Genomic DNA, 22,587 nt, shown 5'->3' with positions numbered 1-22,587 from the left:
CCTGGGGTATTTCAGATGCTTCAAAAATCACAGCTAGCCAAGAAGCTGTCTAGACTCTCAATATGCTCCATTTCAAAATATAAGTCCTTCCCTCCCAAACACTTTTTTTTTTTATTTCTCCTTTTATGTTTTCTCTACCAAGATGTTGTTGATTACAAGTCAGATAGAATTTAAAAACAATAAAAGAAGCCCAGAAAGGAAGTTGCCTTTCTTCCAGCCAAACTGCAAAAAGTCACAGATTGAATAATTGCTCATAAAAAAACCCCAAAAAACACCACACAACAAAACATGGAAATTCTCAGTTTGTGGGCAGTGTTGAATAGTAGAGGTTCATGTTATTTTAAAGTCAGAAAATTCAAATCCTTATGGAATCAATTATTTTCAGTTTCCAAAAGGTCAGATATAAAATACATCACACTAACAAAAATTTTCTAAGACAGTGCTGCCCACCAACAGTTACCCATTCATATTAAGAAATTCTGAAAGAACATAAATGGCCTGAGCATTAGCCGGTTTTATTTATTCCTCAAGTAGTCAATAATCTAAACTCGAAGCTGTTGATCTGTTTGTGTTCGGAAAGGAAACAGGATTCTCTGTCAAATCAAAGTGCTTAAAATTTAATTTTGTGAGAAAACACCAAGGCAGATATAACTGAACATGCAACTCTTTTTCTTACTTGTTTTTCCCCATTTTCTCGAAACTCCTCTAAACACCACAATTTCCATTCCAATAAAGGTGGTTTTAGTGAAAGAGCCACATATGGTGATTAATAAAAACCTACAAAGCACTTGGAAAAAAAACCAGTTTTTCTTTCCATCCACAAATGAGCTATGCCATTTAATTTCTGCTGTTAATCTTACAGGCCTGCTTTTGTCCAACCCCAACAGCTACCGAAAGGCTCAGGAGCCTGAAAAAGCGATCTTCCGCCATATAGTAATCTCCCTTGTTGCCAGAGTCTGGCACAATGCCTTTGCATTGACCTCTACAGCTTCCTCTTCCAATGTACACCGCAGTCACATGGTCCCAGCACAGCTCCATGCCACAGCTAATCTTATACACCGCTCAGCTCCAACCTCAGCAAGCAGCTTCTCATCACTAACAGCTGCTAATTTGGGGAACGAGTCAACTTTTCAGTTTTTTCCATAACAAAACAAAAAAAAAAAAAAAAAGGGGGGGGGGACACGGGGGACACACAGGAAGAGCCATAACACAGCATCCATGTTGAAAGAAATCTATAAACTACATCCCACTGCATGCTCTGGTCCCAGCTTTCTGCCTTCAGCGCTCTGGGCCAGAGCAGGTAAAGTGGCTTACAGGAACACAGTCCCAAGTCAGGCATGGGAAGACAATCTAACTATAGAGTTAGACACTAAAAAACCAGGCAACGCAAAAGATGCCCCAACTTTAATCTTTTTTCACAACTGCTACCAATCCAATCCCTGCATACTCCACTTTATCTCCCTGCACAGCCTCAGTTAGGGTTTTAAAACATGCAGCTGCTTGTAATCTGTTGTGGGGGACCTTCCCTTCCCCACTGAAGAGTTTGTTTTATGCTCTTCACAAGCCTGAAATTGTTTGAGTTAATGTATCATTATTTTGGAGAAAGGGTTTGCAGTGTGGGGGGAAGGGGAACTTTCCCCCCAGAAATATGGGGAAATTTGTAGAGAAACGATGCGAAGAAATATGGAGTAACCTGCAAACTCACAGGGAAGAACAAACACAGAGATCTCCAAAAAAGAGAGATGATACAAATGAAGCTAAACCACTAAGCGAACACAGAATAGCTGAGAACATAGAAACAACACAGAGACACCGCTCCAAAAGCCAGCGCAGATACCACACTCCCAGGCAAACCCACAATGCACTCGCCACGCATAGCTACAAACCCGCAAGCAAACAGAGAAACAAAGACAGCGACAGACACGCCGGGATGCGAACGCACACACGCGCAGGCACACACACACGGGCAGGGGAACGCAGAGGCGCAACGTACATGCACATGAACTCGGGGGAGACGCGCGAGCACACGCAGAGGCAGCATTACCCTGAGCTTAGCTCCTTTTCTCTCGCAATAGGTACAGCGCACCATACGGCTCTATTCCCTCTGGCATTGCGAGGGCTCCCCTGCCACTGAGCTCAGCCCATAAACCACTCCCAAACCCCAGCAGAGGCTTCTGTTTTTTGTTCGGGCCAATGAGAAAAGTATAGCTCACTCTTCCTTCCTCCCAGGAGCAGCGCCGGCTGGTTGAAATCCCTAAGCCTGAAACCGAATACCACAAACCCATGAGCCAACTGCAAGTGCCAAACCGGGGAAAAGGAGCAGGCCCCGCTCTGTGCATCGCTCTCTCCTCTCCCCAGGCGGGAGGGGTGCTCCCAGGGGTCGAGCGAGGGAGGCTGCGCCCGTCCCTGCCAGCATGCCGGCACCCCGGGGTCCCCCCTCTCCCAGGCCTCGCCTCACGGCATCTGGAAGCGGGAGCTGGAAGGACGCAGCAGGAAACAATAGCTACCTTTGGGCGACTCCGCACGCTAACGGCCTGACCCGCACCGAGCAACACTCCCACACTGGGGCCCTGTAACTGAAAGCCACAAATTACGCCGCAAGACAAAAGAAACCATTGTCACCCGGGAGACACGGGGCCAGCCCGCCCGGCCCGTCTACCGCTCCACCCCCGCCCCGCTCGGCCACCCCGGCCCCCGCAGCCAGCGGCCCCCCGCCGCGGGGCTCCCGCCGGCAGCCACCGGCCCCTCCTCTGCGGGGAAGAGCCCCGGCTTCTCCTCAGGGAGGGCCCCGGTTTTCCCCTCAGGGAAAAGCCCCGGTACCCCCCCTTCGGGGAGGAGCCCCGGCTCCTCCTCAGGACCCCAGCTGCCCCCTCAGGGATGAGCCCGGGCTTCTCCTCAGGGAGGGCCCCGGTTACCCCTTCGGGGAAGAGCCCCGGCTTCTCCTCAGGTTCCTGGCTGCCCCCTCAGGGATGAGCCCGGGCTTCTCCTCAGGGAAGGCCCCTGTTCCCCCCTTCAGGGAAGAGCCCCGGCTTCTCCTCAGGGAAAAGCCCAGCTTCTCCTTAGGATCCCAGCTGCCCCCTCAGGGTTGCACCTGGGCTTCTCCTCAGGGAGGGTCCCAGCTCACCCCCTGGGGAAGAGCCCCGGCTTCTCCTCAGTACCCTGGCTACCCCCTCAGGGAAGATCCCGGGCTTCTCCTCGGGGAGGGCCCCTGCAGCACCCACCTCCAGCTGCCGAGGCCGGCGCTGCCCACCTTGGGCCCCTCCAGCGCCCCGGCCGGGCGGGCCCGTGCTCCGGCCGCCGGCCCCGCAGCCGCCCCACGGCACCAGCGCACTCGGCCCCGTTCCCCACTCAGGAGAGCGGGGCAACCCGGCTCTGGTCATTTTAAGTACAAGCAGACAGCCTACCAAAACTAAGTAGTCACTAATTATTACACAACGTGCATGAACCAGGCACTTCAAAACTCCGGTTCCTGCCTGGAGTGGGTTACGGGCTGAGCCATCAGACAAAACACACCACCCGAGGTAAAAGCTCGCCTATTTTCCACCATGCTCCAGAGGTTTCATAAAGCGACTGCAAGTGCCTCTCACAGATCACACCGGGCCCAAAGCCAGCGGCCACGCTTTCCCCATGCCACCCATGTGGACAGTGTCCCCACCACCCATGCCACCACCACCCGTGGGGGCAATGCCGGGTGCTGGCCAGCAAACCCAGGCACCCACAGCCCACCTGGAGCAGCAGCGTGCACCCAGCGGCCCTCCCAGCCCGACACAAGCCTGCTGCACTGGGGAGATTGCTTCTGAGCTTTAGGAATGAAGAGGCCTCTGTTTTGGTGAGAGTTTTTTTGGTGTTTTGTTATTTTGAGGGGGTTGTTTTGGTTTTGGGGTTTGGTGTTTGTGGATTTTTTTGATTGGAAGCTTCAATTTCTGAGAAGGCACCCACCACTGCAAGGAAAAGAATCAAGCTGCTAATTCACAGTGCGCCTGCCCCTGGAACAGCATTTTGGTATCTGTGAGAACGCAACTCCTCTCTCCTCCTTGTGACATGGCTGTTCAGCTCCAGGCTCACCACAAACCAAGTCCTCCAAGCTCTGCCCAAAGGAGGATTTGAGACTAACGCACTGACTTAAAGACATCACCTTTTATTTACTTTGCTAGCTTGGAAAGTTTTAATGGGAACTTGTGCATATTCGTCTAATTTTCTTGTACTTAATTATTTTTATAGAGCGGTTTTGTATCAAAAGCAATTCACAAATGGCATACCAAGTGCATACGAATATCCCACATGCATAAAGCAGTGCCAGGTTGCGTTACGGGACCTGCAAGCTCCCTCAATTCAAAGGGCAATCTCTGTCTCCAGGGGCACACCCTCAGCTTCTAATTAGACCACAGCTCAGCAGAGCATTTTAGCATCTGTTTAAATCCATCCCTACTTAGTAAAGGAATGAATAGAAAGGAATGGATGTCTGAATAACAGCCTAGGAGAGGGAAAACAGGGCTAAGTACATGGTAACAGAGCAGCATCCTTCTGTGAACAGCTAGATGCTTCATACAAGATACCACTTCCTTAATTGAAAGCCAGCAGCAATATAAAGACCTATTATAGCAGTGCTTAGATATTTTAAGTAATAGGAAGAATTTTGAAGGCAAAAAGGGTGTTGTAGTGGCTGAGGCTTTCATTTTCATTTGTGCTGTAGCACAAACATTACCAAGTTCTTAGAAGTTCCTGTTACTATTTCTATGGCCGTCATGACCTGGCACAGTAGCTGTTTCACTGCCACTGGTTTGCAAATAATCTTGCCAGGCTAAAAACAAAACCTAATAAAGAGGAGAGTAATTTCATCAGGGCTGTTTTGATAAACAAGAAATCAAATTACTACCTTTTTTTTTTGGTTGGTTCAGGTTCAGCTGTATCCAGATTGCTTCAGTCCTAGTTGAATTTAAACAGAAACCTAAACCTGAGCTTGTTTTGAGCTACCTGAAAATGGTCATGGTGCACCATGACGAAAAGCAGCAGTTCTGAGCCCAGTTCAGTTTCCTTTTGTCACAGTTTCGTACCCTTAGGATTTGCAGTACCACAGGCATCCGAGGTGCTAATAACAAACTTCTGCCCCTAAAAGCTGATATTACAGCAGCACTGCCTTTTCCTCCTGCCCTGCCTCCCGGTTACACAGCATGCTGCTCACTCTTAGCCAGGCTCCTGTTTGTGAGGCCCTTCACAGAACTCACACCCAGGGATGTGAAAGAGGGGGAGAGGCAGGAGCAGGCTTCCTCGGTTGCAATGAGCTGCTCGCTTTGCTCACCCAGAGTCCTGTGGCCCTGCACCTTGTGTGAACTGCAGAAGGGGTTTGTTGATCCCACTGCTATGGTTTTTTCACACGTCTGCACTGCCCTTTGGTTGGTGCAAGCATTTATGCAGCCATGTGGTGGTGGTTTGGACGGCCTGAAAAGTAACCAGTTTTTCTTCATTTCTGAGCCAGTTTTCAGCCAGACCAGTCTCCAGTCCAGATTACTCTGCAGCTGCACCACAGCATGTACTAGCAATGAGGATGGGACAACATGGGCATGAGACTGGTTTTTTTCAGGGGCAATGCCAACTTATACCAGTTTGAAGTTTGTCATACTACAATCTCGGCTAGCCATCCCCTTAATTTCTCATGTTGTCTTACGTAAGAGGTAGTACTTGGGAAGTTTTACACATTTTTTGACATAAACCATTTCCCCACTTAATTCATTCCTCTAAGGCTCCTATTAGGTAAGTAGTCATTTACTTACAGACAGAAAAATAACCTCATTACCCAGAATTTTTTGAAAAAGTTAATGGTGCAAGTCCAAGTGAAAGCCAGGGCGGTCTCCAGCGCGTGTAGTGCTCCTGGTAACCGAAGCAGCACAGCAGATGGAGCGTTCTCTAACTTCACTCCCAGCACGGAACTTGACGTGCAGGAGCCAAGACAGACATTTGTGTCTGGTAATGCCATCTGTGTCTGCAAAACCACAACGCTTTCGCTGGAGTGCTTTTTGTTTGTAGGGAACACGTTAATGGTGGGTATCGCATACTGCAAACTTAGTATTATGAGAATGCTAAGAACAAGAATGAAATGAAACAATCCCATTTCTGAGCAACAACAGTCATTAATAAAGCGTATGAATATTGACGATTCGCATAAAAGAATGGGCAGCATGAAACCAGTGACAGCACTGACATTTAGCTCCACAACTGAACATGATCTCTTCAATAAGGGCTTATACCTTCTGGGTGCTCACAGCAATAGCTGTGACTAGTATCTATACAGGAAAGGGTCAATCTGAATTTCCAAAGATGGAGAAAGCTAATCTTTTGAGGAGTTCACATTCAAACTGGGCAAGTTCATGGAAGAGAAATCTCTTGATAGTCACTAAGCACTCAGAAACTACTTCCATCTCTGGACTGCCCCTGCCTGAACTGCAGACAGTGGAAGTTCAGAAGATAGTTTTAAGGGATGGCATTATTTTATGCCCACACTGTTCTTACACTCCTCCCAGGGCATCTATGACAGCACCTGACAGAAGACAGGTTACCGAGCACCACAGATCTTTGACCTGATCCAGGACAAACTCTCTTGTGCTCCTGACCATCACTGTTTGTTATTGTTTTATCTTTGTTGCTGCTTCAGACTGATGAGGGTTTCGGGCCAATAGTGCTGTAAATCAGCTTTCTCTAGTCTTTATGCTTAATGAGGCTCACTAGCGAGATCCTCACCGCTCCAGCTGCATCACCCTTGCCTTTAACTCTCATGTATGGTAAGTCCTTTTCCCCACATCAACCTCTATTGTCACTTACAGTCTTACACTGTTTAGCTTCCCTCTACCTATCACATCTACTAGTTTATCAAGCTGTCAACCTCCACCTTCACTTTGCCAGTGACAGCAACCTCAATGGCTCTGTGTCTGCTTCTTCATCAGGCATCTCCTTCCTTTCTACCAGGCCATCCCCCACACATGGGAAAAGCTCCATGTCGGAATCTGTTGAATTGCTACTTCTCTAAAATCCCTCTTTGAAACCTACCATCTGGCATTTCATGATGCAAGTAGTGAACAGCAAGAATATACTCTGCTTTTTCTGCTAAATTCTGTTAGTCATGTTGCTACCTTATCCTTTAAATCATCTCTGCCTTGCTTTGTTTACTTGCTACGGGTTTTTTTCAGCATCTGGAGTGTGCCTGCTCTAGGAAAGGGATCGTCGTCTTTACTTCTTACCTTGTACAATCCATGAATCCTGAAGCCCTGAATCATGATCCAGTTTCTCAACTCCAGCAGATTATATAGAATGTTATTTAATTAACTAACCACTTGGGAAGCAAGTTGCCTGGGTTCTATTTTCTCCTCTGCCACTGGCTTACTGTGTGACCTTAGGCAAGTCACTTAGGACATTTCCAAATGCATATGTGAAATTTGGCACTCCTATCCATATCCAGTTACTCTAACAAGCTGCTCACAATCTTCAGAATGATAGACTATCTTTAGCTTCTACTGAAACAACAGTGCCGAGCATATCATAGGACCAGGCTTCCCCATGATGCCTGACACAGAGGCTCATCTATTATGGAGACCTTTACCTTCCAAAATGTTCATTTTTTCCAGAATGAGAGTAAACGCTGCATATCACTTTCTTACTGCATGCACCTTTGTATATGTTAGTACCAATCTATTTTAGACATTACAGTTTGGAAAGAGTTTTGAATGATTTGCAAAACACTAGAGGGTCAGTTCAACAGCAGAGCCCGGGATGCCACCAACATTAGGGCTGACCAATAGAAAACACCTCTGAAACAGAACCAGCAGTGAAGGGCTTCCAGGACTATATGGTCTTCATCAGCCATGTAGGTCAATAGTTCTTATATCATTAACAGTAACCCCTATCTCAGTTGTACTAATGCATATGAAACTGACAGTGCACATTTTGAGGCCCCCAGAATCGTTCCTTTTTCCAATCATCCTATAAAAAGTTTCAAGAAAGACATTCAAACAGAAGAAACAGAGAGGTGGGGTTATGCTGTCACAACCTGCCCACAAACTACAGCTGAGGTAGGCAGAAGCAGGACAAACTGCTCTTGTGTTCAGTCTCAAACCTGCCCCAACGGGGTCCTCTGAAACACAAAACACAGCCTTGTATCGTCAGCCCAGTATTTGATCTTGCTGTTGAAGAAGTCAACTGAAAAGTAAACTGGCATGAAGGGCCGTGACAGAGTTTCTGGGGAGACACACACCTATTAAAAACAGACTTCATTTCACAAAACATCTCTCACCTATTAACTTTTCAGCCATTAGTTGTTTAGAACCCGGAAAGGATCTGAACTCAGCCTACAGAAAGACTGTGACTACACTGTGTGAACTATATGACATTTCTGTATCCTACAAAGTGATTTCTTTGGGTAGAACTTTTGGAGAATTTACTATTTAAGTCTGTGAAGAATAAAAATGAACTTTTCAAAGAGATTTGATTAAAAATTGTATTCAGCAAGATGTAAAAGGAATTAAACAAGGCAGTCAAGAGTAGAGCTTTTTAAAGACTTAAACAAACTTACTTTTTCACTTTAGGGTATTTCATCTCTGAAATAGCATTGGTAGCATCCGTCTGTCTGTCCTTCAAATGCTGTGGCCACATATTATCCACCCAGTCGACTAAGTCCACCTGAAATCCCCACCAAAATCAACTGTTAGTTACTGAACACACGGTAGGATATGCTCTTTTGGCTAAAACTCTACAGCAGCAGCAGACACTCACAGGCAGCAAGAACCTTGCTGTTCATCAAAAGGCCTACAGACCCAACATGTTAACGTACATCACTTCATCACCACAACTCAGCCCTTTGCAACACAGACCAAGGAGAGTTTTTGCAGTCAATTTAACTGGGTGCAAATTCTGTGCTATGGGCACCTGTGAGCACCTCCTCTTGCAGCATCACCTGCTATTGGCATGCAGAGGCATTTTTGTAGCCAACAGTCTAGAAATTTTATGAACATTAAAATACAAATATAAAAGAGATTATACCATTCCAATACCTTACATTTCAAGGAACATTAACACTATTGTTCTGGCCAAATTCTGATTTGAGTAATTACATTATCACCTATTGTGCACTTCATTCTACTTGGGTATAAAATTCACCAAAGTTCTTGTCCACAAGCCAAACTTTTAGGAAGTGGGGGCAGAAGGAAACAGCGAAAGCTGAGCAATTGGAAGCATACTGCCAGCAAGGTGAGGAAGAGACGGAAACTGAAGATTGTTCAGGGCCATTGAAACACAGCTGGATGCCAGAGCATGAACTGCAATCTGTCCATCACAGCTACAGCAAGGACAAGCCTGCGACTCGTTCCTTGGTCTGCTTTATAATGGAGCCTGTGCTAGATATCCTTAACACTCCCTTCTGGTTATGCAAGTGGATCACATGTGCCAGGTTTCAAAACATGGGAAAACAGCAGTCAATCACCTTGGGAAGTCCAGCAAGGCAGGCTGTAGTGCTGTGTTTGGCCACAGTGTGGCTGTACGTGCCGACCCAGCCGAAAAAAACGCGACGTGTGAATGAATCTCCATGGCTGGGTCACTAAGCACCGCAAGCCCTATCCTAGATGTTGGTGACAAAGCTGTCCTCTGACTGCGTACAGCAAGACCTGAGAAGAATTCCGTCGTGGTGAGCCCCCCACTTAGCCTCCTGACTGCTATATCTTTTTCGAGGCCCAGCCAAGAATGTTATCCCTATCAGTCAACTCCACTGTTTGTATCCCCAGAGGATTTTCATAATAGGGCAATTAGCACATGAAATTCTTGCAGATTGGGGCTGACCCTTATCTATTTCTCCATCTGCACCAGGTACTGTTGATAACACACGGTACTTTGAGAAGGGGCAAAATGAGATAATGTGCAGCCAGTGGAAACAGGTCCAATTCCATGAATATCGCATTTGTATGTGAAAACAGAATTGATGGTTACTGCCCTCATTCTGAAACGATTCCACATCCTGATATTGCAACCCACAGTCTTTACACAACAGGGAACGCAAATCAACTATTTCTACTTTACGTGGGCTCAAAGAGCTCTGCAGAATTCAAGGGAACCACTCATACAAATATAGTATTTGACTAATATCTGACTTTATGTACTGCACTTCCCTTCAGCACCCACTGCCCCAGCACCCTCTGCCCTATTCCCAAGTACCTAGCGGGAATGCAAATCTCTCTCAGTGAGATCTAAATATTCCTGGGTTTACACACATTGTGCACTCGGGCCATATTAAACAGATACAAAGTATTCATTTACACATGGTAGCAGGTACCTAACTGCATTTTTCAGTTCTGAGCACCCAGGAGATTTGCACAGATGTTTCACAAGCTCACTGAACATGATGTGCTTGGGAAAACCGGGATCAGCCGAACACCAGAAACTCCCCAGAGCACTTCCAAACTGCCCACTAGTGTCTGAATGACAGCAAAAACCTGCACAAACTTCTAAATTATGTGTTTAATATTCAATCTGTTACATGTGTGTAACAGACCACAAACACCTACTTAAGAATTACTTCTACAAATCAGCAGTTAGAGCTGCCATCTATTTTTGACCTGTTTGGGCAGAAGTGTGGTGTTTCTATTGTCTGCATAGGCAAGACACGGCCCCAGAGAAAAACCTACTGGAATAATTAGAATAGCATTTAGAAACAAGGAGGAAAGTGTCTGAAAGCAAAATGTCATAGAGCTGCAGTTTCAACCCAGCAGTGCCTTGAGCATCCAGCAGCACAAGCAGATACAGAGAGAACAAGCAGCACATGCGTTCTACTTTTGAGAAGTCCCGTTGTTCCCTGATCACCCAGGATTGATGCCCAAACCCTCTGCCGTGCGTTGGAGGAGACACTCGGATACCTCCGAGGCCATTTCCGCCATCACTTTGTGTCACAGAGCGGTGGCTCTAACCCTCACCCACACATGGCTACATTTTAGTGATAAATGAAATCATCCTTATTAATAAGGTCACGGTTTCACTGCCAGTGACTCCATTGGGAAACAAATCACAGGAGTCCTCCACCTTTAAAAAACGTATACAAACCTAACCCCCTCCTCTGACACTGCCAATTCTGACATAGCAGTGATTATGCTGATTTAATTATGTACAGATTTCTACATTTAGTACACCTGTTTTCAACTTTTTTGCTTTGGAGCCCCCCTGAACATTCTTCAGTTAATAGGAGGGGTTCATATATAAGGAATTCAAGCTTCCTGATAATTTAAGCTTCCTTAGAGGAGGAAAAACAATAAATAAGTATTTAATTTTGAATAGAATTTCCTCTGAATACCTTGAGCTGAATTGGGTATCTGTGCAAATTGCATGATTAAAGAGTGCATCAGGTACCTAATTCCTGTAAATTGTTCCACTCTCAAGGAGACCAACTTTCTACTCGGGTAAAAATGAGATCCTAAGACTAGACGGACAGGAGTCACAGGTACTTCACATCACCTTGTTTAAACTCCATGTTTTATTTCTTACAAAGCAACCAGTGACTGGGTAGAAGCTGATAATAAACACCATCACCACAGGATCCCTTACCACATTGGGGCGCTTGACAATGTTCTCCAGCTTTGTGTGACTGAACTCCAGGCTGATGACATTGTAGAGTTTTTCACGCTGGGCCTCTGGTGTTTCATAGTATCTCACAAATTGAGACATGCTCATTTCAACACCCTTCTGTGTGTTCACATCCATCACGTCCACTATCCGTCGGCTTCCTGCAAACACGCAGAAACAAACTCAAAACATCTGCCTTGGCTTTATTTTTTTGTATGTATGTTATAATATATATGTATATATTCTCAGCGACTGTAGGAAAACTTATTAGAGGATGAGACACCAGCATCAGCCCCTCCACAGGTTCTGAGCAGCTCAGTGAGTAGCAAACTAACTTGGAACTGGACTTTTTGCCCAGTATGACACTGAACAAGTCACCTGGTGTCTCTCTGCTTCACAGAGAGTAGTTTCCTCCTTTACATGAATTGACACAAGCAGAAGTACATTAAAAGCTATGAAGAAGTGATATAATACGGTAGCAGGGGGCATGCAAGACAAATAGCTCTCCAAATCATACGCTGCAATTTTCTAAACATCCATATGCCTCTCAAGATGCTTTCACTCATGTACAAAAATTATCCATAAAGTGCAAACTGCCTTGCATCACCGGATGCTATAAAATGCTGAACACCTTATACAGATTGCTGAGTATTCTCAATTCCAGTCATCATCTGTGGAGATGGAAGCACTAAATGCCATAGAAGAGTGAGCCCCCACTCTGGATCTCCCAACAAAAACTACAGGACATACTTTCGGCTTCTCGAGTGGCAGACATACAAGTCTCATTAGCACCAGAATGTTGAACAGCAGTTTTAGTCGAGCCTTCAGCTTTATACAGATTAATCCACAATCTTCTCTTTGGCTAACTGGAAGGTTTCACCTCTCCCAGCAATTTCATCATCCTAATTAGCAGTTCATTTGTGTGTGAGCAAACGGGAGCCCATGAGAGACATGCCTCATTTCCAGGAGAGAAGGATTCCAGCAAACAAACCCACAATGCTTCCAAAAAATTCACTCCAAAATAATTTTCATTGCTGAAGAAATAGCTCAAAATAAATTGCATTAAAACAAAATGGAGGGCCGATATAAACCATCAAAGGGAATTATTAATAATTACAGCACCTGGCCTATTGTGTGCTTGGGAGCCGTATTTCAGCAAGAATGATAGTTTGGATTGCATCACTCCATTAAAAGCATCCTTAGCTACTGATAGCAATGGCAGTGACAGATGTGATAATGATTCTGGAAAGGAACTCAAGACCATAAAGCTTTGTAATCAAAAAGAAAAATTTATACAGTGTAAATCTGGAACAGTCCCACTAGCCTGTCAGTCAAGCTCTTCACTACAAGGCTGGTGAGCAGGATTGCATCCTTGGGCAGAGCTCAGGACCCTACCGAGTGTTGCCACCTTGAGGCAGGATGGGGAGAAAGTTCAGTTAATGTGTGAAAAAGCACAAGAGTCCTTAAATTTGGTATTTGCCTGTTTGAAACAACCTATATAAAACCTAGTTTTGAGTTGGGAGGTTTTTTGTTGTTAAATTTACTATCTAGGGGAAACAGTCTTTTCTCAACTCAGTAGGTTAGCAACTGGGGTGAAGAACTGCCCTGAATAAAATAAAATAAAACCAGCCCCTGAATAAAAGCCAGCCTGATTTCTGGCCTCCAGTGCCTGGGGATTAAAGCAACGGCTACAGCCTAGGGGGGTTAAGTACACAGACAGTGAAAAATTATATTGGAAGGGCTGCATAGCAGAGTCTGGGATCTGCCATATTATAGTCTAGGTTTGATCTCAGCTTTGCTGGAAGCGACCTTGTACAGCCTCTCAATTATCCCTTCTGAAAGAAAAATCAGCAGTTACCTGATGAATTAAAAGTATGAGGCCCAGTTCAATAGCCGGTTTGTTAAATGTACACGATTTATCAATTACGGGCAGAAGAGCTAAGATTTGAATTGATAGTCTCTTGACTTCCAAATTAAAGAGTAATTTGAGGGGATGTTTTTCTCTTAAACCACAGTACTATCAAACAAGCCCATACATAATGATTCCTGGAGTACCGCTCACAAAATCTGAGATGTATAATTACACGTTAACAGCCTTGTGCTCGCTGCCCACTTCCTAGCAGTTCTGGCTTACTGCCAACTTTATCTCTTCTTTCCTGAAAAGATTCAGTTCTTTCTTCTATCCCCTGCCCCTAGGAGGAGGTTAAAAAACATCATCCAGAAAGGGAGACAGGTAAAGAGTAAGTGAAAGAAGCATACAGAGGCTCCAAAAAGCAGTGGCAGGCACAGAGATCTCAGGTCAGGCTGGATTTCTGAATATCACCAACGCCTGTGTTTTCCTTGATATACCACTTGTGTTAACCATTTCCTAGATATCCTCTTGCCACACTCTCACCCTGTGCTCTAAGAAGGGACCCCTTGCAATCAAGCCTGATGCAGCCCCCCAAGTCCCAGCAGGACCTCAGAGACCCTGGCAGCCTCTTGCCCTCGTACAGACCATATTCCTCGCTTCAGCTCATTACTTGCTGCACATGGATTAACATATACCTGGATCCCTAGCTGGCAAAGAGCACCTCTTATTGCTGACATGGGAAGGCTTCAGTGCACCATGCATCACCTCTTCTTTGGCTTCCCAGGATTTTTTTCCAACATAACTGTTGACTGAAGAATGCCTGGACAGCACAGGATTAAGAGGCATTGTTTCCTCTCCCGCAGCAGATGTGACTCAAAGGCAAAGTGGTGATGCTAGGGTTCACTGGAGGGGATTTTACAGCCTAAAGCAGAAACATCTTCCTCCTCTAGTGCTGCTTACTCATCAAGCACAAGTGAATCCCCAAAGGATCACAAAGACAGTAACTAAGAAACAAGCTAGCGCCATCTTTGACAAGAGGAACAGACAAAAGCAAGAAGGAGATGGAAGAATCAGTTGCAGAGATGTAAACTGGAAAATAAAATCAATCAGGAAGAGCTACTTAAGATCTATGCTTCATTTGAAACCTTAAAAAAAATACCAAGTTACTCCAGCCCGCGTATTATTAAAATCCACAGTAAAATTAAGGGGAGGAATAGCACATATAATATCTGTTCCCTTTATTTACAGGCCTAGTGACCAAGATGCTGTAAAGGTTTTAACACATTAAATCCTATAACATTGCTCTATGCTGCAATATAATTTTTTTTTTTTAACATAGAAACAAACACGTGGAGGAAAAATGACTTGTGCAGAGTCCCTGCCTCCCACTGCCCACCCTCTGTAAGGTGGTTTGGTACAGAGATTTGCTCCTCTCTGTTCTGAGCTTCTTCACAAAAATACTTCAAGAGCAACAGGGAGGCAAATGTTGTCCTCGAGTCAGAAAGAAAACTGCACTGCACGAATGCAACTTACATAGGCACCTTCCCTGCACCAGCAAATGCTTTCACAAACCACAGCTGCACCAAGTCCACCCCAGAGACTTCAGGGGTGACGGGCTCCAACTCCAAAGTCATTCCACAAAGCTCTTGTCAAACTCCCCTGCAGAATTTGCACCCATGCTTTGCTTCACGTACAGAATATTGTAATGATTTTCCAGAGAGGGAACAGTGAATGGGAAATTTTGGGACTACAATAATCTCCTCTGGGGTCCAACAGTTGACATTTCCCATTTCTAAATAGGCGAAGCGCTGCTTTGCCCTGCTTTGATGTGAAACAGCTTCAGACTTGCATTACCCGGGGTATCAGCCTCCAGGTTGCAAATCAGCCCACCCTTTCCCCTGATGTGGATCTGGCATACCCGGTATCAGGGGCAGTGCAAGCAAGAGGTGGTCCATAAGCAAAGCAAACATGAACCACACAGTAGAATATGAGAAATGCACAGGATGTGAATCAGAGGTGAAAATTACACCAGTGTGTTCAGGCTGTTGTCTCTTCCCCAGCACACCACTGGCAGAAAAAGGTACAACTCTCCCACCGCAGAGGAAAGACGAAATGTCCTTTCTGTAAGAATGATTATCAAGCCTGTCCATTAAGAGGATCGAGCTACCTTGGGGAAATATTTTAACCCTTTGTGATCAAATTAAGATCTGTGCCCAAGGTACAATATAGTGTGTACAACCAGAAACCAACCTCAAATGCCAAGGGTCAGGCCTGCTGGTCCTTTCTAGTCTTTATGCCTCTTACTGGGAAAAAAACCCTTGGTTTGTAAAGCAGGATTTTTGGCAGGGCCTTAGGAAATCTGCTAGCTTCACTAGCGGGTTAATTGTACCTAAAGACTGAGGCTTTGACTTGCATCCCAGTTAATCCCTCCAGAGCTCCTGGAGCTGGAAAGCATGTATTCTTCTGCTACCCACAGGAGACTATTATGATATCCCATACGAACCGGGAGGGACATGAATCAGAGCAAAAAGCCCTTGCTCAAGCGGAGCTATTCATGACATTCCCTGCATTTCAGACCCAGGATAAGAACAACTGAAGTTGGGAGAGACGTGGCCCAACCCCGCTGCTCCCAGATCCACCAGAGGGCACAGAAGAACAAAGGGAAATAAGCAGAGCCCAGCTCGGACACTCCCTCATGCCTCTCCCAGTTAGTTTTCTCAGCCAGCATTTTCCCCAGCACAGCCCAGTCCACCATGAAACAAATATCCCCAAGCCACCCAGATCTCCCTTTGCAGTGCTCTCTGCCCTTCCCCTTCACCTCCTCCCCCCAGGGATCTACCCTCCCCAAGCACAGCCACACTGGATGCATAGCAGGAGCCTTTCCAGTGGGGTTAAATTATTTCCTTCTTATGGAGATGTAAAGCTACGAGGACCTGACAGACACCGTCCCCCTCCTTCCCCTCTTCGGTGCCTGCAGCTTTATCATTTGGTATAAAACTGCCAAACTGCAATAACCCATGTTATTAGTTTTTTTCACGCAGCAAAAGGTAAGGTATTTAGAGCATATCCACAGGAAAAGTGTAGGCCTGCAGAAAGTCTTAAGCCTTAATGCTACAGGACTAGATTAAAGAGAGAGGCTCAAAGCAAATAACGTGTTTTAGTGGCATTATATAGAATCAATTAGTATCCTTAAATCTACCCAGAACATAAGCTGTAATTTTCAGTGATTCTTTGAAACGTCAGTCAGTGAAAACCACACAGGAAAAAAAATTCGTGTACAAAGAAACATTTTATTTTTAACGTGTATACAGTATCCAAATGCATTAATCTATAGTATAAGCATACTCCAGGTAGCTGAAAAGACAAAGCTAGCACACAAAGAACAAGTACAGATAGGAAAATAATACAGTTCCAAGGGAAGCGGGAAGGCATATAACTTTGTTGAAAATCTTATGTTTCATTTATCTATCAAATCTATTTTAAGAGCATTGATCATTTCCTAGAATGCCTCAACATAAAACATATTTAACAGTAACAGATGAAATGTAGGGGAAATGCTATAAAAATTAAATAACTTCATGTTAATAGCATCATTGTATTCTACGCTATCAAGAGCATCTCTGCCTACTAAGAATCCTACAGAAACTAAATTATTTTGCCAAGTGACATGTTAATCTGGCAATAGCAGAGTTCTTTATTTTTCAAAAGACAAGTACAAAGAAGCATTGATTGGATCAGTGCAATCTATTCTCCTTTTATTTTTAGGAAAACTGCCTCTGATGTAGAGCCACACCCCTCCATGGAAAGGGCAATTTCGGTTTTCATGGCCTTATTTACATTGTAAATTCCAAGATATACTTTCTCAATGGTGGAAAGAAGAGCACAGAGGTGCCCAGGGCACCTGGCAACACATGACAAAGCCCAGCCTGCAACCCAGCATCCAGTTCCAGGGCTGGAGCTCCTCCATCCATGCACCGATGGATGCCTCTCCATCAACGAGAGGGTCTGGGAAAGGGCTGAGCTGACTCACAAGCTCCCTGCTCTTCGAAAGTCTCGTCCCCCCTCTCCTGGCTGTGCAGCTCTCACCGTCTCTGGCTTTGACCTTGGCACTCCTCTGACTTTGGGGCCAGCAAACGGAGGTTACAAAACCTTTCTGGTTTTCTAGTTTTCTGCCGACACTGTGAACTAGATCAGCTCACTGAGGGGTTAGATGGGGACCAAAGCTGGACTTGGACTTGCAGAAGGACCTCAGGAACAAAAGCCAGCACGGCACAAGCAGGGGTGGAAGAGCCAGAACTAGAAGGGAAAGACTGCCTCTTCCCTTAGACTGCCTTTCTGCCCTCCTGAAATACCATCATCAGCCCATAATGAGAAACACCATGGCCTTGATTTTTCCTTGGCAACTAGGAAATGGAAGACCTTCAATTCCACTACCATTCACATTACCAATTAATGTGTGAATTATATCAGCAACCCTGCAGCTCTTCTTTGGTCTAGGCTGATTTTTAAAGGTATCAAAGGGTTGACAACACCACCACATGCCTAGTATCCACACTTTAATGAGGACATCATAAGATGTATATAGCTGTGATTACATCAGACTTCCAGAACATGCTGATATTAATATATATTTTAGGTAAAGGCATAACTATATTGGAAAGCCATTTTGGACTAAGGTAAATGATGACACTATAGCATAACAATCACCCAACCACCATAAAATATTCAGGATTTTGGGTGTTATTCCTCCAGAATTTCTAGTTTGGATGAGCTAAAGCAGAGGATGCTTATTGCAAAAGAACAGTGTGACTACAGGGAGTTACTCTAAAATAGCCGTTCTGGTTAATTTTCCTATGTGGACAACTCATTTTTAAATCCACTTGTAGACAGAGGCTTTGAAATGACCATGACTACATCAACCCATCAGTTCTATTTCACTTTCATGCTTTGACATCATGGAAATACATTCTTTTGAGAGGTTGAATTTTTATTGTAACGTTCATTCCAAGCGGATTTACTGCTGTTTATATCTGGACGCGAACACGACTGTTTTTAGCAAAACTGTCCCAGTTTAACTAAGATTTTTTGAAAGAGTTTGACTGTGTTAGGCAAAGGACAAACTTAAAGAGAGCTCAAACAGGAAGCTCATCTCTAAAAATAGAAATGGTTCTACTTCCAAAATGGTAAGTCAGCGGACATGCTAAACATAGGCAAGCGAGTGTTATAATATTTCATTTTTATTTCTAAGACCCAAAAAAAGGCATCTAGAGGGAGCATCAAATACCTTCTTTTTAATTATTTTCTTGCACAGAAGCCCTAATCGTGGATCATGGCTCACTCACCAGGCACTCTTCTGATGCATAGCTCCCCAGTGGAAACTCATGACAGACACAGAAGGCTATATCCATCAAGTTTTAGACCAGCATCAGTTAGTGCTGAGAGCTAAACCAGCATTTAAAAATTTATAAATTTTATATATATATTTTCCTCCTCCTTTCTGTAAGGGAGGAAGACTGTGTGTGTTTTCTGCCAGTTCAACTTTCTGAGCCACCTTACTGCAAGAAAGAGCAAAGCCCATACCAGCACACAGGACGGGGGCAGGAAAGCAATGCCAGAGGTGGGGAGAGAAGGAAGAGAATGAACAGGACACCAATTTAGACTTGCTTAATTGGTCTGGCAAAAAAAGCAAGTTGTTAGATGCAATGGGTAGCGCAGGGAACAGAGACACAGTACCTGGGCATGTAATAGCTGGCAATAGCAAAAACTAGATGCCAGTTTAGATGACAAAAAGATGGCACAGCACCAGAGCACACTACTGGAATTAGAGGGACAAGTTTCTCTTTCCAGTCTGTCAGGAACACGGGGTAAGTTTTAACCTCTCTCTGCCCTAGGTCCTGGTTTCATGACACAAACTGTTCACCAATACTCAAGAAACTGATGAGGCTTAAATAATTTTTTTAAGCAGGGTCAGCCCCCTGACAGCTTCACAGCACAGTTCCACAAACACCAGGCTAAGGGATGTGCATCCAGCACCAGTGCTGGCAGCTGCTGTGGGAAGTCATAGTGACACCAAACCATAGCCCCGGCGTCCCCTTCTGACATCACAGACTGGGGCTTTTTTCTTAAACAATAAGCTATTTATGAGGCACAAACCCAGTGCGTGTTCAATGAAGCAATGGCCTCTGAAATTCTGCAATACACTACTTTAATAGAGAGATTTCCACTTTATACGTGCACTGCTCCACCTTAATATTGGTGGATGCCAAAGTCCCAAAGAGTTACTTCAGAGCTGTTACAAACCAATTTTCAAAAAATGGGGTAGAGCCCTCAGACTGTAGGAAAATCACCGATGTAACCTTCACTTGAAAAAAAAAAAAATCCATTCAGAAACTCTGAAGTCTAGTTTCTAATTTTAATTCTGCCCAGGAGAGAACAGAGTGCAGCTCCACAACGTTGCAATTCTTCCCAGCCCTGAGCAAACAGGGAGCAGTTCAGAAATCACATTACACTGTCTGATCAACATACACAACTGCTGGTGTCCTACCACGAATTAAAAGATCCCACGATAAACAAACAAAACCCCACCTGTCAAGTCCTACTGGTCCTGCTTACAGCAAAGTATGTTGATCCCCCTATCATTATTGGTTCATGGTTGATAAGAGTATCCTAATAGCACTTGCTCAAGTCTGGAAGGATTTATCTGTACTTCCTCACAAGCTGCTACGCGATTAGGGAGTAAAATGAGTTCTGTACTGTACAGTAGCCTCATCAAAGAAAGAGGGATACAAAGGAAACAGGAGAGGTCGCTCAAGGGAAAAGAACGGCAAAAATATAAAGACAAAAAGGATGAGCCAGGAAGTCTTCAGTGCTGTCCTTGGAAAAAAAAAAACCTGCTAGACAGAATCGGAGTGAATCACTTCAACAAAATACAGTTTGTTTTGTGGGGTTTTTTTCTAATTGTCCAGATGTTTCCTCCTTGTAGTTCTCACATTTAAAAAGAAATGCAACCGCTAGAAGTCTGGCCAGCTCACACCAACAGTACTTCTAAACCCCTTTGTTGATAAGCATTGGTGTGACTCCATCCTAGCTTAGAGGCACATGGAAGTTACCATTTCAGTTGGTAATACTTATTTGCCGGTTTTAGTTGAGGTCTGACTTAGCAGATTTCCCAATTACAGAGAAGCTCCAGAGCATGAAGCACATTGGCAGTCCCAACAGCATGACTGTGAGGACATTAGGAACTTGATTTTAAAAACAAAGTGGTTTTAAAAACAAGTGGGAGATTTTTAAATAAGTTTTGGCTCCAAAACAATATGATAAAGGAACTGTTTGTTTTTCTAAAGACTGGGTCTTAAACACACGCTGCTGTAATACTGCAAATAGTCTTATAACACCTGAGACAAATCACCAGCCTTGACATACTCTGCTTTCCAATCTTCCTTTTTTCCCCTTGAAAAAGTTTGTACCCAGGTAGATAACTCAGCTCCCTTAAAGCACAGTTTGGTTTTGTATCCTCAGATTAATGGGAATAGCACTGACACGCAATTATTTTACAGTCGCTTGTGAGGAGCACCCACACTCAGCCTCATCCTGCAAGGATCCGTCCTTATCTCCTGTCTTCAAAGTGCTCTTGGATTCTCCTGCTCCTCTCAGCTACCACAAAGATTTAAGTCTCCCATGGACCTGAGTCCCTTGGTGAATTTACGGTGTGACTTGCAGGATCCAGCAACTGAGGTACCCTCAATCTGAATCCTCACAGGCAGAAGAACACGTTGGCAAGATGTATTTTATAAAACTACACAGGCATTGGCCTTCCAAACCGCAAGAACGAGGACGCTTTCATCACCTCAGCTTTGGTTAATACTCCAATAGTCCCACTTAAATGACAAGGAAACCAGCAGAACCCAGCGAGTGAGCCAGTCACCAATCACACCATGGGGCACAAACCCACCCGTGAACCACACAAGAAGTCTTACAATGAATGGAAATATTTCATACAAGTACCTCCCCTCCCATCAGATCAGTGTTGACTGTTCTCTCCTGGAAGAGCCTGGTCCACTGTGTTTTGAAAAATGCATTATTTGGACACAAGGACAAAGCAAAGCCCTCACTGCTTCCTCCTTACCCCTCCACACAAGACTCTCGGAGATCGAGCAGCTAATGACTCCTGACTCAGCTCTTCTGCTCTTCCAAAGGTGGAGCCCCCATTCAGGGGACAAATGCCCACGCAGGGGGAGAACCATACATCTTAATCAAGACTCGGATGCAAGTCTGCGGGCAGACTTTTGCACTTCCTTTGAACAGCCTGTTTCACTTTGTGAAGCACTCCTTACAACAGCCTTTCTCTAATAAACCTCCCTCCTAAGTCCTCTCGGTCTCCAATTTCACAACTTCCTTGAAACAAATGGAGCGTTGCTCTATAGAAAAAGTAACACTAAGTCCCTATTCAGCAGAAATGATGGAAAGTTTTCTGAACTGCAGTGTGTGGCTGCTTTGTCCTCCTTTTGTATCCACACGGCTAGTTTTCTTTCACAGGATGGAGAACTGTACATTGATTAAGACAAAATTTCCCCTACTTGCCCGCAGACCACACTATGAGCCTCTCCACTTGCTTTATAGTTCGATGTGTATTCAACCATGATACAATTTTCAGAACAGATCAATTTGAGAGGGGGAGCAAACACGCAGGAGGAATGAACCAAAAATCACTAGGACACAGTTACTCAGAGACAGTTACCTGGTTCGCTTTCAGCTTTTTTGAGTAGCTACTAACAAAAACCTGAACACATTTGCACAGCCAGCTTGGGAGCCATTGTACTAACACACCACAAGAAACATATCCTAATGTAAAAGAGATGTTGTATGTAGTCTCTGCCCTCCCTTCTGCCTTTACCCACCTGATCAGCAGGCACCACCACAACTTTCTCTTCTGTGGAGACACCACTTATGATTCTTGGTTCAGTATTAAATGGAATTTATACATATGTATATGGATACATCTATAAATCTGTGTACAGTTTTCAAAATATATATATATAAATCACATTTTATAAACCCAGAATAATCATTACGTACAATGTTTGCATCTCTTTCCGTTCCCCTTTCATTATCGCCTACTTCCAGAAGCATGGAGCACAGGGGTTCTT

The 22,587-nt window shown here is 44.6% G+C and overlaps 1 protein-coding gene across 9 annotated transcripts in view; it reads right to left on the bottom strand.

Annotated features, from left to right (window-relative positions):
- The window catches only part of KDM2B (lysine demethylase 2B), a 125,910-nt gene that overhangs the window by 78,073 nt on the left and 25,250 nt on the right, over window positions 1–22,587 (bottom strand). For 8 of the 9 annotated variants that reach the window (XM_055710014.1, XM_027798816.2, XM_027798820.2 and 5 more), the window contains 2 exons: window positions 11,572–11,750; window positions 8,561–8,667 (listed from right to left, as the gene is read on the bottom strand). In XM_055710014.1, coding sequence (XP_055565989.1) covers window positions 8,561–8,667; window positions 11,572–11,750 — 286 coding nt within the window. Of the gene's footprint in view, window positions 1–2,044; window positions 2,160–8,560; window positions 8,668–11,571; window positions 11,751–22,587 lie in introns of those variants that run through there. The other variant, XM_027798824.2, reaches the window with a different exon arrangement.

Source organism: Falco cherrug, chromosome 1 (assembly GCF_023634085.1).
Source record: "Falco cherrug isolate bFalChe1 chromosome 1, bFalChe1.pri, whole genome shotgun sequence".
Lineage (NCBI taxonomy): Eukaryota > Metazoa > Chordata > Aves > Falconiformes > Falconidae > Falco > Falco cherrug.
This window is presented reverse-complemented; position numbering and strand designations above follow the sequence as displayed.